The sequence below is a fragment of the Euprymna scolopes genome, chromosome 9 (assembly GCF_053919585.1).
Source record: "Euprymna scolopes isolate OS-2025 chromosome 9, ASM5391958v1, whole genome shotgun sequence".
Lineage (NCBI taxonomy): Eukaryota > Metazoa > Mollusca > Cephalopoda > Sepiida > Sepiolidae > Euprymna > Euprymna scolopes.
In genome coordinates, this window is record NC_136490.1 from 41,918,130 (window position 1) to 41,930,765 (window position 12,636).

Below are 12,636 nucleotides of genomic sequence, written 5' to 3' on the forward strand. Positions count from 1 at the left end.
AATCCCTGCAAGGGAAATTAAAAGCAGTGAAACGTCGTTCTGCTCGGAAAGTCAATTTTACTAATTCTTGAATGGAATTCGAGTTCTAAATAAAATACATTTTTGCTCTTATCTGCTACCGTAGAAATCGAATTAGGTAAACACGAACGTCTGTCAATTTGCTAGCAAATAAAATAGTATTACAAACTACACAGACACTGAATTTTCATAAAGACTTTCTACCTCCTCTTGGTTTCTTTTTGAACAATTTAAATTCTTATAAATATAGTCTTACGTTATCTGCCCTTACGTCTAGAAGATGTGTTCCAAAATTCACAACAATCGATTAACTAATGACGAAACGCTACTTTTTCCTGATTCTAATATAATTGCTGATTTATTTCTAAATTTCCACTTCCGATTAAAAAAAAAAAGATTCCGATTCTTATAAAATCTCTAAATATTTAGCTATAGATATTTTTTTGTGGGGGGGGGTACTGTAACCCTATGTTATATGTGCATATATTTCCACAACCGTAAAAAAATACACGTATGGGTGTTGATCTAAACATTTGAGTTTTACTAACACTCTAAAATCATTGAATATTTATCATATTATATCATTAGAGCAAACAAAGGGAAATTAAGTTTTAAACAAAAACAAATAAAAAAGAACAATGAAAATAATCGTTTTTGACATCGAAAAAGATGTACAATTTTTTTCGATTCCAATACCTTCAAATGTTCCGATTTTTCGGTTCTTGGTTCCGATTAATCGTCTCAAATCTATTAATTAATTTAGAAGTGAATTTTATACACGGAGATATATAGACATATACACGGTAATTCTAATAATCAAAGAATACAAATTATTAGGAACTGAGAAAATGGAAGGGGGAAGTAAGTATTTTTTTTATGGAGTCTCATTTTTAAAATCTTCTAAAAATGAAGTAATTATCCAATCAATACGAAATTTTCACCGATTATTAAGCGAAAAATGAACTTTATAACGGTGTACTTTATTTTTTCATAATCGATATATATATATATATATATATATATATATATATATATATATATATATATATATATATATATATATATATGGTGCTAGTGCACTTACTGATCCGCGCTATTTTTCAAATAGTATTTCCAAGTTTAATTAAAGTTTTATGATATGTTTTTTTATTCGATTGTAAGGTTAAAGTATAGAATAGGTGCAAAACACCCTTCCCTCCCCATGTTAAGAATGGCTTTTTAAATAATAACGTTATTATTTCAGCACGGATCAATAAGTTCACTAGTATCCAAATATGTTTAAAATAATCAGCCGAAACTGAACAAAATACATTGTATTGTGGTGAGGGTTCGGATAGTAGATAAAACAAACAAACAAAAGAAAACAACTGCACACGTATCAGATTTTAAGGTTGAAATTTTGAATGTATTTAATCTTTATTTGTGTGTGTGTGTTTTAAAGTATGAAATCCATTGAATATGTTAATAATAATTTCTATCTTTCAGATTAGCAAATAAATTATATATTGTCACTATTTTTATGAAAAACACTTTGACAAATAAATTAATAATTTTTTTTTTGGGGGGGGGTTGAGCTCATTATTACTAATACACCATTAAATAGGAAATGGTTTGAAGAATCGATATTAAAAAAAAATCGATAAATACCTGCACATTTTGCTAAAAATACATTAATTCGTTGTGGCAATTTGTTGTTACGTGATATTGTCTCAACTATGGAAGACCATAAGGTCTACACACAGTTGTTCGTATTTACAAACAGTTGTAATCTCTCCTTTTTCCTTTTTGCCGTCACTTGCGCTTGGCTTAGTTTAAAGTGTTGGGACTTGCATTTACCACCCTCTCTCGTCCAGAAACACTTGATCCTGCTGGCAGCGAAGGGTCAAGACGACCAAGCGTGATACTTGATTCAGGAGTTATCTCCAACACATGCGGCGCCTAGCATTCCCAAAATGGTCACCCATCTGCTACTGGCCGGCCTCATCATTGCTTAACTTCGTGGGTTATGTAGGCAACAAATGCATTATATATTGAAACCAAAGTCGCTGTATGATTTATTTACAGTATATCCTCTGTTGTAATCTTTATCCTTATAAAGTTAGATAAGTTTATATGTTTATATATTTGTGTGTACAAAATTCATTCGTAAACTAATTAACCGATCATTATGAATTTCTGAACACAGGGGTCCAAATATTTCCTATATTTCGTTTTAGTTGTGTGCAAAAGAGGGTAAAAATGTTTTGTAAAATTTCAGATGCCTCCAATTTTATGAAATTTTAACGATATTAAATTAGACATCAGTTAATTAATCTTATCCAAGTGCCTGTTTCTCTCTGAAGTATCTTATTTCATTTTAGGGGGCATGATATGTGCACAATCTTCCATTTGTTTTGTTTTGTTTTGTTTTTTTGTTTTTTTTGTTTGTTTTTTGTTTGTTTGTTTTTTTTGTTTTTTTGTTTTTTTTTGCGTTTGCCATATCCTAGCTATTATCTCACATAAGATTTTTTTAAAAAACTGAATACGTGTTTTATAAATGGAAAGAAATTAACATAAAATAACAACATAAAAAACACTACATAAATAAGAAGCTGTCTTTTCATAATTCACAAAATATAGACATAAATGGTATTCATCAGGGGGGATTTTTTTTCTCTCGGCACCAAAATACCATCCTTGTTAATTTTTTCCTTGTTGATTGTGGAATAATGCATTTCTGTGCATTTCTAAGATGCCGACCCTCACAAGTTTTGCTTTTACCCTTTGAGAAGGGATTAGTTTGTAGCTGATCGCCTAGGGCGCCCTTATCAAGAAATGCCGACGGGGCTGCCCAGGCACATTTTTTCGGGCCAGAGTGCGACTCTTCCAGAGGTGGGGTGGTGCCTTTCCAATCTCACTTTCCGACCCTTGTGTCTCATTTCTTGCGGTGAAAAAGAAAAAATATATACGGCATTCGCTCAAACGGGATTGTTTTTGCTTAAAACGATAATTCATAAAGTGGTAGAAGCTGGCTAAAGGTCGATGTTCAAGCCCAAATACTTTATCAACTCCATTCAATAAGCGGGTATACATTAGTCTTATATAAGTTGTACAGTAGAACCCCGGAATACGGCATTAAAACTTAGTAACAAAACACAGTACAGTATATAGTACACATGTATATAATCAAGTAATATTGTAAATAACACCCTAAGACGGGGGCAAATACTGTAACGAGGGGCCGGAAAAACATCGTATTCCACATCGTAACCTGAAAAAAAAAGTATCCCGGGACCAACGTATCCCGGGGTTCTACTGTACCAGTTATGATGTAAGTTGTGACGTAATTTCGGTTACAGACGGACCGAAACATAATGTTGTTCATTATAAGAAGATGTAGTAAATTATAAATGTATTCGTATGAATTGATTGTATCATTGCGATCTTATTTCTTTATTCCGAAGGGTGGCGATTTGTTTGATGCTATAAGCCAGAGCGTGAAATTCCAAGAACCGGAAGCATCGAGAATGGTGAAAGACTTGTGTAGCGCTTTATTTTATCTTCACTCCATGAACATCGTCCATCGGGATTTGAAACCGGAGAATTTGCTCGTAAGTATTGTCATTTAATTCTTAGAAATCGGACTTCTGACTTTTGAACCATTTTTTTCTTTTTCTTTTTTTTCTTTTTTTTTACAAAGGAATAACCACTTATCAAGGCCACTCGAGGATGAGGGTTGATGAGTGTACAGAAGTTAAGGGAAACATGTTGTAGTCATCTTTAGTAGTGGAAACTTAGTAAATTGGATTACTTAAGGGGATGGCTCATCAAGAACTTGTTTACATTGGACTTGAAGACAACCACATTGTAGTCAGTTGGAAAGCAGGAAAACGGAACAGAGTTCCACAGGCGTGCAGTTCTAAGAAAGAAGCTTTATTCATGGAATCTACGTTTAGGTTTAGCCACAGATAAAGAGTGGGGGAAATTATTGATAGTGGTTTCAGATAGACGAGTGTTTTTCGTGAAAGTCAGGACAAGGGGGACTATAGATTGGAGCTCAGATGGGCAATTGCCATGAAAATAACGATAAAGCAGAGACAGGCTCGCAACGTCTCTTTTGTGGGAAAGAGGTTGCAGGGAAGAGAAAAGGGCATCCCCTCCCCATTAAACTACGAAGTCTATTTTGAACTCTGTCAAGGTAGGATAAACTGCCTCTAGCGGCTCCTGCCAAGATGTGGCAACAGTACTCCATCCTTGGACATACTTAGCTCTTATACAGGTAGAGAATTGCATCAGCAGTGAGATATGTACTGGGGCGGTAGAACGATCACACCATTTTCCCATCAGCCCTGGCAATGGATTTGATTTGATGAAAGTGTAATTATCTTCTTTCAAAATACCCACTGTCCACGCTTTTCATTTGTTCTTGGCCTACCCAAATTAAATTCATTGTGGAAGAGCACGATCCACTCTCAAACTCCATCCCTATTTCTTTTTCCTCCCACTTAGGTCCCATTCCCATTTAGAGCTTAAACTGTTTCTTTGTGTAGTGTATTGAACAAACTGGGAACGGTGAGCGGTCTATTCTTTAGAAAGAGTTGTGAACGTCTTACAGACCAGTTTTGTTTTTTTTTAAATTCTTTGTTATTCTACTTCTTCCTTCCAATATTTATAAATATTTATGAATAACATTTTAATATTAATTGCTTTGGAGATAGTTTAAATATAATGGTCCCTCCCTTCGAGTAAATGTGGTATTGTGGTGACAGCAATGTTTCTATAACCAAGCGTAGAATAGTCAAATATTGATGGCTTCGTGCCTAATTTGTGCAAAATGTTACCCTTATATTTTCTGCGAACGCATAATTCAAAGTGTAGCATATGTTCCGTCTTCAATTAATGAAGGATACATTCTTCTAGATTGAGACAGTTTTTTTTATATTTGTCCCAATACAGAGTGCGTCTTTCTGGGAGCTGGATTATCCCCACATAAAAACCCCCCTTCTATCTAACGCTGCCCTCGTGGGGAGGCAAATAAATAAGGATATTGTAAAATCTATGAATGCTTGGTGTAAACAGAACTAAATGTGAAAGTGGATAAAGAGAATAGAAAGTGAATCTTGGGTTTAATTTTGGCAGCCTCGTAACCCTCGTTTTCATTATTTTAGTTTTGATATTCTATGAGCGATATTTCTGACAAAATGGTGAGAATTGCTGTTTTCTTAGTCAAAATCTATCCAGCTAACACTTGTTGACTAGTTTTGACCTTGAAGTAGTATTTCATTTTATTTGTTAGATTCTTACATCAAGTAGCTTCTTGTCTTATCTGGAATGATTTTCATAAAAAAAATTTTAAATAAGAAAATAAAAACGGCCGTTCAGCCTCGAGATACGCACTGTAAGGGTGGCTCTCCAGATAGTCTATACTCAAGCAAGGGTTGCTCAATCTACAACTGCAGCATTTCTTGAGTCCAGCAGCAAAAAGACATCTAGGATTTTTGGAAACAATGCTGGAATAAACACAAAAAAATAGTGGTATTTCAGATGCTATGACTGTCTTTTTGGTTTGTTTTTGTTTTTATGGCATATCAACCCTTTTAAGCTTATTTAATGTTTAATCCAGTAATTTTGGAAAACGTTTTTATGCTTTAAGTTTTTTACATCTTCAACTATTTTTCCATGGTGTTTAGTTTGGTTGTTTGTAAAGGAAAATTGTTGTTTTTGTTTTTAGCTTTACTGAACATGATTGAGTTTTGCAAAGAAAAACTTAAAAAAACAAAAACAAAACAATAACATCAATGTTTGGTGTATTTTAGATTAGGAAGCCGGTATCGCCAGACAGCCTCGTCTGCTAGCACCAGCTGGCTTTTTGGCTAGGAACAAAGAGTAGTGTCTGCTTTAATACCACACTTTATCTTTTCTGTCTCTGGCCACTGAAAGAGAAATCCTTCTGGACTGAGTCCGTTTTGTTTTGTTACAACCCTGTGTGCTCCTTATGGGGGAGGTGGATTTGTCCCAAATTAAAACCGATGTAGTGTCTGAGTCTGCTTATGTGGGGAAGCAAGTTAAAAGGGACTTGTGTTCGAGTTTGCCTCTTTCCAAACTAGTTGTACAGCCAATTCTTGGGTATCTAGTATGACCTTTAATATTGAACCCATAGCTGGAGGGAGGATATATATATATATATATATATATATATATATATATATATATATATATATATATATATATATATATCCCAAGGATATTAATGAAAGTGAAAGAGTTGATCTAACGGAACTCAAACTCTGCAGTAGTTCATATTTAGATAAAGAGTTATCAACTCCTCTGTTGAAATAGCATGCAGGAGTTATTGGCCCCTGATACAGCAAGTACTGGGAAGTTATTTGCGCCTGATATGGGAAATACGAGTGAGTTATCTGCCCTTGTATAAGAACAAATGGAAGCATCCGTTTGCTTTTTAAGTGGAACTCAATAACGAACTGTAGAACAACGTTTCCTGTACTTTACGAATAACACCTTATAATTGATTCAGTGCAAAGAACGAAACGGTATCGATTAATCGGTTCTTATGGCACTACGGCAAAACCATAAAAAAACACTTCTAGCCGAATCTCATATTCGCTACACTATTAATCTTGTGATTAATAGTATAATTTTTCACTCATATGTATGGCCTGTGTCCAGTCTCGAGAGACAATGGATACCCTCTATAAGGGTAGATGCAAATGTAATTGTGAAACAAGGGCTGCACAATCCCCAAGCACATCTCTCCTGATTCAACACTGCTTAATTCCAAGGGAAAGAATAAGTGCAATACAATTGGAAACAATGCCGAAATAAGCAGGGAACACGAACAGCACCTGGTATTCCCACATGCTCATCCATTTTAGTACTGACCAGACTCAACGATGCTTAACTTTGGTGATCAACAAAAACAGTGTGTCAACATATATATACTATTGAAATACAAATTTTCCAATTTTATATTCAAATATAAAAATTAATAACACAAAGCTCAATAGTTCAATAGGAGAGCTATAAATATTTTTATAATATTGTGCTTCATAGGGAATAGATACTCATTTTTATGCTCATCTAAAAAAAAGGCTCTGTTTTATTTTCTATGCAAGCATACAATTTTTCGGGATCATTTACTAGTATTTTTATATATAGTTCTCAGCCTATATGATTTTTTTTTATTATTCTTATATCAGTAAAGCCTTCATCAGCGCTAAATATACATAAAAAACAAAAGAATACAAAAGTCACATCGACCTAAAGTTGGTCCGTCTCACAGACAGCCCAATACATTCACAATTTTGGAAGATATTATTTTTTTTTCATTCTCAAATAATGCTTTGAATATATTCATGCGTAATTTGGTGGAAGTCTGACCACTATTTTTACCGTCCCATGACACATATCAAGCATCTCCAGCATGCTTCATACCAACTTTAATGCAATTCTATCGATTTGTTTGGGAGCTTATATGTGACTGAAATGCATACAAGCAACATCTGTAATTTTTCAATGCATATTTTTGTAAGGAATTATTACTTGTGTATTTTTTCATTCTGACTTTTTTTGCCACCATTGCTATAAATTGTTCGACTACATGTTAACTGATGTATGCTGTGACCTTCAGCTTCATTATTTATCCATAGTGTATTCAACACTGGGATCTTTTGTAGAAAAGGCCCGTAACTAATAGACATGTGATTGTTGTAAAATAATAGCCGCACTAGTCATGTCTTGTAAGCACACACGCTCTTGGTCTTCTTTTGTGTCGAGATATGTATTGTGTCAGAATAAGTGTTACGGTACAGGTCTTTAATTTCTGGTCGATAAAACCCTCATTTCTTCCTGAAGGATTAGGCTTACAGTCAGGGTTCAGGTCTGCAAAGTAGAATGATAAAAGTGTCGCCCTAAAGAAAACAACACTACAGCTTTATTTTAAAACTTTTATTGAAAAAAATCAATTCAGGTAACTTGATTATATAGTAAAGTTCATATCTATTCAATGTAGCCACCTTCAGCCTCAATCACCGACTCAATATGGAACTGGAACTAGGAACATACATTTTTCACAAGCGCTAGTGGGAGCTCGGCGAATACTCTGCAAATGATGGCGATCAGGCTGGCTTTGGTGTTGTGGGAGGTCATGCTGGTGATGTTCTCGATGTATGACCAAATAAAGTAGTTCAGTGGCTTCAAGTTGGGGAAGGAGGGGGGGGCAGTGAGAGAAGAGTACAAAGTTGTAGCATGCCTTCTGAAGCCAAAACTGGATCTCTTTGGACTTGTGGGCCAGCGCTGAGTCCTGCTGCCACATCCAGGGTCTACCAGCGACCACGTAAATGCACTAGGGGATCACCACACTCTCCAGCACATTCTGGTACACTTTGGTGTTGACGTTCAAGCCAACTTCGAAGATGTGAGGTGGCATGATGTGGCCCTCACTAGAAACCACACCAAAAACCATAACCGTGATCAGAAACTTTGTTTTAATAACACTGGGAACGTCCTCAAACGTTGAACACTCCAGATGTTCATTTTGAGGGTGCTGACAATGGTCCTGTTGTCATAAATTTGATCGGTAGAGAGCATGAGTTGTACAGTGGCGCATCTTTAATCTCGCTCATTGAATCTTGTGTCACGTTCAGACATGATAGAAATCTCCTATCGCTTCTGGGATTTGTACACAAATGGCCGACTAGTAGATGGTCTGCAACAAAAAAAAAAAAGAAAAGAAAACCGGTTTTCATCAAACGGAAATGGAATCATGTCGCCTTTTCTAGGGCGACAATTTTATCGATCCACCCTGTATAATTGTTTTGTTTTCTATCTATCTATCTATCTATATATCTATGTCTATATATATATATATATATATATATATATATATATATATATATATATATATATATATATAGATATGATTATTTCATTTCCAAAATTAAGGCTAAAACAACAAAAAACAAAAAAAAAACATGAAAAGCCATAAACAGAGAAGTAATAGTGGGCTCAGGTATATAGATTATGAGCATGTGTGACAGGGATCCGCCTATATGCTAGACGACTGTTAAACCATTATCAGTCAACAAAGTATATATTAATTAATAAGAAAAAACATGTTGATTAAAAAGTCCTTCCTCCCTACAAAAATAGATCAAAGAGATCTGGATGTGATGGTTCAGGGGAAAGCTCGTGCCACGTTCCACCCGATTGATTACGTCACTCTATGCATGACTGCTAATGTCAAAATAACGACTTGATCGATGTAAGTAGGAAGGAAACATCAATGGACAGATGATCATCAATATCGACATCCTTTGTAGAAGAGCCGCTAAAAACACCCCTCCCTTTTTTTTTTAATCACTTAGCCTGTATTTTTCCCAAGAGTTTAATCACACATATATTAAACCCACCATGGCAGATATGCTATACATCAACATTCATTTTATAATAAAAGCTATACTCCTCCTGTACCACAGAGATCACTTTAGTTCTCCCATTCCCTCCCCAAGCAGTCTCAATATTTTATCTCTCACTGCACAATTATTTCGCTCCTAATGTAGCAATCGCTAGACGTTGCATCCCTATTATGTTACTAAGCATCTTCTCTCTTCTTCTGATGAGAAGCATTAGGCTTCGAAATACCATGGTATTAGGAATCTTACTTATCGTATACGTCCATTTGATGTATCATCTTTATTGAATAAACGCATAAATCTGTACACATTTGTTTATATTTTTATATCATCGTTTTCTTATTTTATTGATAATCTAAGTTCCAAAACAATTTGTTGAGTTTTGCATTATCCCGATAAGTCTCCTTTTAAAGAATCGATCTTATTCTTATTATTTTAACTTCCCCATATATATATATATATATATATATATATATATATATATATATATATATATATATATATATATAAAAGGGTAATATATATATATATAAAAGGGTAATATATATATATATATATATATATATATATATATATATATATATAAAAGGGTAATATATATATATATATATATATATATATATATATATATATAAAAGGGTAATATATATATATATATATAAAAGGGTAATATATATATATATATATATAAAAGGGTAATATATATATATATATATAAATAAAAGGGTAATATATATATATATATATATATATAAAAGGGTAATATATATATATATATATATAAAATGGTAATATATATATATATATATATATATAAAATGGTAATATATATATATATATATATATATATATATATATATAAAATGGTAATATATATATATATATATATATATATATATATATATATATATATATATATATATATATATATATATATATAGTGCCGGCAAAAAGAAAGTCCACACTTATAATTTTTTTCAAAAACTGAAAATTTAAGCTAAATTTAATGTAACTGGTTAAACAACCTATACCTTATTTGATTCGCCTCTTATTCCTCTATAATTTTACCTGACCATATTTGACTTTAAATTGAAATATTCTAGTGTTCATGTCAATTTAAAAAAATAACTTTAAATTAAGGTGGCAAAAAGAAAGTCCGCAGCAACAAATTCGCTTAAAACCAGCTTAAATTATCGCCACTAAATCAGTTTAACATATCCACCAAGAGGCAACAAAGCCGCTCTAATCGTAATTGTTGTTGTTCCAGGTTATACAACGTAACATTTAGTCCATATGCCACGACATTCTCTTAGTGGTCGTCAGGAGTTCATTAATCTCCACCTTTCTGGTTTATTCAATCGAGAAATCAGCCTCAGATTTAAATGTGATGAGAAAATGGTACAAAAGACTGTGCAAAAGCACCAAAACACCGGCAGTGTTCGTGATGCCCCTAAATCTGGTTGTACTAGAGTTACTTCTAACATGAAAGACAATGTTATCAAGATCCGCAGCCTAAGAAACAGATTAAAGGAATTTAATTTGCAAGGATATGTTGCAAGATGCAAGCCAATGATTTATATAAAGAATAGAAAGCGCCGTCTGGACTTTGTGAGATGCAATGAAGATCATGACTCTTCATATTGGTCAAAAGTGCTTTTTAGCGATGTAAGCAAATTCAATGGGCTAGGCAGTGATGGTAGGCAGTACGTCCATCAGAGGAAAGACGAAAAATTTAATCATAGGTGCTAAGTTTCAACTCTGCAAGGTCGTGGATATTCAGTTTTGGTGTGAGGCATTATTAGTACCAATGGTCCATAGTCTATAGTTCGCTTGTAAGGTCGAATTAATTCGACCAAGTGCATTAATATGTTGACTAAGCATTTTCTACTCTACTTTGGTTGGAATTTGGATGATAATCCCATCTTCATGCAGGATAATGCTCCCATTCACACAGCTGGCAATGTCAAGAGGTTCCTGGAAGAGCATTATATTCCGTGTTTGGATTGGCCTGCACAATCTCTAAACCTTCATCCTATCGAAAACGTATGGCATTACATTCCAGCAACAGCTACGCAATGATAAAATTTCAAATTTGGCAGAACTTTGGACAAAAATTTAAAAAAAGTGGGATGCCCTTTCTCCAAAGTATTGCTGCAGTCTAATTCAAGGAATTCTCAAAAGATTACAGGCTGTCAAATTGCTGAAGGGCTATGCTACTAAATATTAACTAGTTTATTTTGTTCGTGTTGTATTTGTGTTGCATTAATGTCCTAAAGTTACATTTAAATAACAATTTTCCATTGTGTGGACTTTCTTTTTGCCTCCTCAATTTGAAGTTATTTTTTTTAAATTGATGTGAACACTAGAATGTTTCAATTCAAAGTCAAATATGAACAGGTAAAATTATAGAATAAAAGGCCAATCAAATGAGGTAAAGGTTGTTTAAACAGTTACATTAAATTTAACTTAAATTTGCGGTTTTTGAAAAAATTACAAGTGCGGGCTTTCTTTTTACCGCTTGTGTATATTGCGTTGGCAACTAAGTTCTTGCCGTTTTTTTTTTAATATATTATTTTTTGAAAATTTCTTTGTCATATTTTATTTTTCGTGTCATAACTAAATGATTTCTACCAAAAAGGTATTGAGAATATTATTGAACGTTGGGAGAAAGTTGTAAACACGAATGGAGAATACGTCATTGATTCAATAGATATTAGTTTTTATGTTACTTTAAAAAATGTAGATTTAAAAAACGGCAAGAACTTAGTTGCCAACTTATATATATATATATATATATATATATATATATATATATATATATATATATATATATATATATATATATATATATATATATATATACTCTATTAACAAAACCAAGACTTCAAAAATGAATTGATAGCAACAAAAAGTGCATTTCATTGTAAGTTACAATTGTTTCAATACTGGTGGGACAATTTCAAGCATTATGGCGTTTGAAAATTTTCACATAACCAGCCTCTCTTCAGACTTCTTGAATAAAAAACACTTTGACAATTGAACATTGTTTGAAGAAACTTCCCTTAAAGGAAAGGAAGCATGTGAAAACATTTAGCCTGGGCGCATCCTTTGTCAAGTATTATTATGTACATCTATATCAAAAACACTTGTAAACGTTTTTTTTTTTTAATTTTTAATTTTTTATTTCCATACTTTGTGGACCAGGTGC

At 33.3% G+C, this 12,636-nt stretch overlaps 1 protein-coding gene across 5 annotated transcripts in view; it reads left to right on the plus strand.

The window, feature by feature from the left end:
- LOC145284527 (serine/threonine-protein kinase DCLK1-like) overlaps nucleotides 1-12,636 on the plus strand; it is a 246,236-nt gene that overhangs the window by 207,626 nt on the left and 25,974 nt on the right. For all 5 annotated transcript variants that reach the window (XM_080133419.1, XM_080133420.1, XM_080133422.1 and 2 more), the window contains one exon: nucleotides 3,462-3,608. In XM_080133419.1, the coding sequence (XP_079989545.1) occupies nucleotides 3,462-3,608 (147 nt within the window). The remainder of the gene's footprint in view (nucleotides 1-3,461; nucleotides 3,609-12,636) is intronic.